Here is a 5,299-nt window from a genome sequence, read left to right as displayed (position 1 = left end):
TATAAACCGTCTGTGTAAGTTGTCTACTCGCCGAGTAGAAAAGTGCTACTCGCCGAGTAGATTCGCATATTCGCGATTTTCTGGGGATTCGGACAAGTACTCGCCAAGTAGATCGAATGTACTCGGCGAGTAAAGCTTGCAGTTTGAACAAAAATTGAATTTTTTCTTATTTTTCAACCACCACCCCACACTCTAAGCATTGCTTGCCCTCAAGCAATCATTTAGAACATATTTTCAGAAGAAGAATAAAACAGATCCTAAGAAATTAAAAAGAAAATAAAGGAAAAAGAAATGCAAACTCTAAACTTGGGTTGCCTCCCAGAAGCGCTTCTTTTTAAGGAGTCATTAGCTGGACTCCTTCCATTCTACGTTGCTGCAATTCCTTCCAGCAACAGCCCTTCTTCCATGTCTTCATTTCTTGGGACTCCTTCTTCATATCTTTTGACCCTATGTCCATTGACCTTGAAAGGGGTACCATCTTTTGATAATAACTCTATAGCACCATGTGGAAACACCTTCTTCACTAGAAAAGGACCATCCCATCTTGACTTGAGTTTGCCCGAGAAGAGTTTTAGCCTTGAATTAAAGAGCAACACCTTTTGCGCTTCATGAAACTCTTTATTTCCCTTGATCCTCTTGTCATGCCAACTCTTGGTTTTCTCTTTATAAATTAGAGAACTAGTGTAAGCATCATTTCTAAGTTCCTCAAGAGCATTCAATTGCATTAACCGGCTGTTCTTGAGCTCCGCCATGTTAAAGTTGCCCATTTTTAAAGCCTAAAAAGCTTTATGCTCGATCTCCACCGGTAAATGACATTGCTTTCCATAAACTAGCCTATATGGTGTAGCACCAATAGGTGTTTTGAAAGTTGTTCGGAAGGCCCAAAGTGCATCATCTAGCTTATCCGACCATTCTTTCCGATTGCTCCCCACCGAACTCTCCAAGATTCTTTTTAAGGGTCTATTTGTCACTTCGGTTTGTCCACTAGTTTGTGGATGGTAGGGTGTAGAAAATTTATGAGTTACCCCATATTTCCTTAGCACCTTCTCTAGTTGATCATTATCAAAATGAGTGCCTCAGTCGCTTATAAGAGCTTTCGGGACTCTAAATCTTGAAAATAGCTTCTTCAAAAACCGCACCACCACCCGACCATCATTTGTTGGCAAAGCTTGTGCCTCCACCCACTTGGATACATAATCCACCGCCACCAAGATGTATTTGTTGCCTTTGGACATGAGAAATGGTCCCATGAAATCGATCCCCCACACATCAAATACTTCGCACACTTGAATACTATGTTGTGGCATTTCATTTCGGGATGAAATGTTTCCTGCTCTTTGACATGCATCACATTCTTTGACAAATTGGGTGCATCTTTAAAAACCATGGGCCAGTAAAACCCAATGTCAAAGATCTTCTTAGCAGTGTAATGTGCTCCATGATGTCTATCCGTGGGCCCGCTATGACAATGCTCCAAAATCTGTCGGCTTTCCTTCCCGAACACACATCTTCGTATGATTCCATCCGCACAGCTTCGGAAAAGGTATGGCTCATCCCAAAAGTAATACTTTATTTCAGAAAAGAATTTCTTCTTTTGTTGGCTGGTAAGATCTTTTGGGATGTATTTGCTAGCTAAATAAATAGTTATGTCTGCGAACCATGGCTCTTCTCCCACGGCCACCATAATGTACTCGTCCGGGAAGTCATCTCCAACTCTATCTTCTTGCAATTTCAGGTTTTCAAGCCTTGACAAGTGGTCGGCTGCTACATTCTCCATTCCCTTTTTGTCACGTATCTCTATGTCAAACTCTTGAAGAACTAGAACCCATCGTATCAATCTTGGCTTGGCAAACAAATACTTGATAGCGGAGTGGTCAGTAAAAATAGTTGTTTTAGATAAAACTAAATAAGGGAGGAATTTATCAAAAGCGTACACCACAGCTAATAATTCTTTTTCAGTGATGGTGTAATTCTCTTGGGCCGGATTTAAAGTTTTACTAGCATAATAAATGGATCGAAAGTGCTTATCAACCCTTTGACCAAGGACAACTCCTAATGCAAAGTCACTAGCATCACACATTATTTCAAATGGTAAATCCCAATTTGGAGCAATAATGATCGGGGCATTAGTCAATTTTTCCTTTAAGAATTCAAATGCCTCTAAACACTCTTTAGTAAAATTAAATGGTGCATCCTTTAAAATCAATTGTGTTAGAGGTCTAGTTATTTTAGAAAAATCTTTTATAAAACACCGGTAAAAACCCGCGTGTCCTAGAAAACTTCTAATGCCCTTCACATTAGTTGGTGGGGGTAATTTGGCAATGGTGTCAATCTTTGCCCGATCCACTTCAATTCCCAATTTGGAAACCTTGCGGCCTAAAACTATACCCTCCTTGACCATAAAGTGACATTTCTCCCAATTAAGAACTAAGTCGGTTTTTTCACACCTAGCAAGCATTAAGTCAAGATTTGTGAGACAATCATGGAAGGAAGATCCAAAAACAGAAAAATCGTCCATAAAAACTTCCATGAATTTTTCCACCATATCGTGGAATATGGCTGTCATGCACCTTTGAAATGTCGCGGGTGCGTTGCATAACCCAAAGGGCATGCGTCGATAAGCAAAAGTCCCACTTGGGCAAGTGAAATTGGTCTTTTCTTGGTCCATGGGATCTATGGGTATTTGGAAATAACCCGAAAATACGTCTAAAAAGAAATAATAACTATGGCCCGATAATCTTTCTAACATTTGATCAATAAAAGGTAAGGGGAAATGGTCTTTACGAGTGGCATCGTTTAGCTTTCGATAATCGATGCACACTCTGCAACCGGTTACCGTTTGTGTCGGAATAAGCTCATTCTTCTCGTTGGTTATGACCGTCATCCTTCCTTTCTTGGGCACCACTTGGACTGGACTCACCCATGGACTGTCGGAAATAGAATATATAATCCCCACATCTAAAAGATTGACCACTTCCTTCTTGACCACTTCTTGCATATTTGGGTTTAATCTTCTTTGGTGCTGCATAACCGGCTTTGCTCCTTCTTCCAGATGAATTTTGTGAGATCAATAAGAGGGGCTGATTCCCTTGATGTCGGTAATGCTCCATGCTATGGCCCGCTTTCGCTTCTTCAAAACTTGAACTAGTTCTTCCTTTTGAGATTCGGAGAGGTCAGAGGCTATTATCACTGTCTTTTGATGACCATCTTCAAGGAAAGCATACTCCAAATGTTCTGGTAATGTTTTGAGCTCGGTTTTTGGGTTCTGTTGGTTGTACTCGCCGAGTGCAGGTAAGGGACTCGGCGAGTTGGCAGTTGAATTCATGAATTCCATTTTTTCTTCACATGGACTCGGTGAGTAGATCAGCCCTACTCGGCGAGTTGATCTGTCAGATTGTTTCATCAATTCTTCAAACTCAGCTTCTTCCAGCAGCCTCTCGATCTCCATTAAGTATTTTTCAACATCAAATTCTTCATAAAAAATTGTGGACTTTTTGGGATCTTCACTTTCGCATTCCTCCATTAATTCATCAAGCATGTCAATTGAGAACGCCATGTCATCACTATTCCTTGCATACTTCATAGCTTGATCAACCCCAAAAGTGACTGAATCATCTCCTACCTGTAAAGTAAGCTTCGAGTCCCTCATGTCTACTATAGCACTTGCAGTGTTGAGGAAAGGTCTTCCAAGGATGATCGGGACTTGAGGATCCGCCTCCATATCTAGAATTATGAAATCTGCGGGAAATACAAACTTTTCCACCTTGACCAATAAGTTTTCACATATGCCTCTTGGAAAAGTGACTGTCTTGTTTGCTAAGTGAATTGCCATACGAATTGGCCTTGGTTCCGGGAGATTCAGCTTCTTGAAGAATGAATATAGCATGAGGTTCACACTTGCTCCCGAATCGGCCAAAGCATGAATGGTAGCCAGGTTACCAAATTGGCAAGGCAAAGTCAAGCTCCCCGGGTCACCCTTCTTCTTTGGTAGCTTATTTAGCATGGCAGCTGAGCAGTTCTCATTAAGAACTACCTTTTTCACTTCCTCCATCTTCCTTCTATTTGTGAGAAGTTCCTTAGGGGCTAGAGTAGTGATTATCTTCCCACTTCTTGTTGTGACTATGTTTATGTGCGCGCCTAGTGGGTTATTTTCGGTTTTACTAGGAAGTTCGCCCGGTGATCTTTGGTTGATTTGTTGAGCAAGTTGCCCTAGCTGCGTTTCTATGTTGTGGATAGATGTTTGCTGGTTTCTAAGCATGGTTCTTGTTTCTTGAATTGTAGCATCATGATCACTATGTCTCTTTTCTGAAGCAACTACAAATTTGGTAAGCATCTCTTCCAAACTTGGTTTTCTTTCTTGTGCCGGCTCCTCCTTTTGGTAAAAACCTCTTCCTTTCTTCCCGTACTTCTCCTCCTTAGCCTTCTTGTACTCTTCATAAGGGGGCCACTCTTTCTTTGGTTATTGCCAATCTTCATCATATCGGTCACCACTTGAGTAACATACTTGCACCTTCTTGTTGTCATTTTCATCCAAGTCGCAGTCTCTAGTAAGATGAGGCCCATTGCAATTTTCACACCCCACCCGTATAACATGTATCGTTTGGTCCATTTTGTCCATCCTCCTATCCATGTTTTTCAACATGGCCATCACTGCTAATAAGTCTTCTGAAGCTGCATAGGCGGACCCCCTTGTTACATCATTTCTTGGATTATGGTATTCTCTAGAATGCTTAGAGAATTCTTCAATTAGCTGCTTTATCACTGGAGGTGCCTTCTTCGTAAGTGGGCCTAGCGAGTCAAGTAATTGCCTTATTGTAACATTTACTCCATCATAAAAGATGGAGACTTCTTGCTGACTATTGAGGTCGTGATGTGGGTAATTCCTTAACAAGCTCTTGTACCTCTCCCAAGCTTCATATAGTGACTCTCCAGTTTGTTATTCAAAGTTGGCTATGGCTTTCTTGAGCTTAGATATCTTGGATGGTGGGCAGAATTGATCAATGAACTCTTCTTTCAGCTGAGCCTATGTAGTGATGGTTCCGGGGGGTAGTGACTTGAGCCAATCCTTTGCAGCACCCTTCAAAGTAACCGGAAGCATGCGAAGTAGCTGAGTTTCCCGAGGCACGTTAGGAACATTGAAATAATCAGCTACATTATTAACTTCATCGAAGTGCTTGTAGGCGTCTTCGTGATCTTTGCCAGTAAAAGGGATCTCTTTAAGTAAAGCTAGGATATGACCCTTAAGCTCAAAAGTAGCAGTTGCGGGAATTGCGGGCTGCACAAGTCCCGAGCCAGTGTC

General features: G+C 41.5%; 1 protein-coding gene and 1 non-coding gene across 2 annotated transcripts; one reads left to right on the top strand and one right to left on the bottom strand.

Annotated features, from left to right (window-relative positions):
• Positions 1–365: 365 nt before the first annotated feature.
• On the bottom strand, positions 366–767 carry LOC145089403 (uncharacterized). The gene has a single exon (XM_079027845.1). It carries the CDS (start codon positions 765–767, stop codon positions 366–368), a length of 402 nt encoding a protein of 133 aa, XP_078883971.1.
• A 4,095-nt stretch (positions 768–4,862) lies between these two features.
• LOC145091161 (small nucleolar RNA R71) lies at positions 4,863–4,969 on the top strand. The gene has a single exon (XR_013702048.1). It is a non-coding gene; the product is annotated as a small nucleolar RNA R71 (small nucleolar RNA).
• Positions 4,970–5,299: the final 330 nt, after the last annotated feature.

This window comes from Lactuca serriola, chromosome 2 (assembly GCF_051521515.1).
Source record: "Lactuca serriola cultivar US96UC23 chromosome 2, Lser_US96UC23_V15, whole genome shotgun sequence".
NCBI classification, from domain to species: domain Eukaryota; kingdom Viridiplantae; phylum Streptophyta; class Magnoliopsida; order Asterales; family Asteraceae; genus Lactuca; species Lactuca serriola.
Note: the sequence above shows the minus strand (reverse complement) of the source record. Positions and strands in the feature narration are given on the sequence as shown.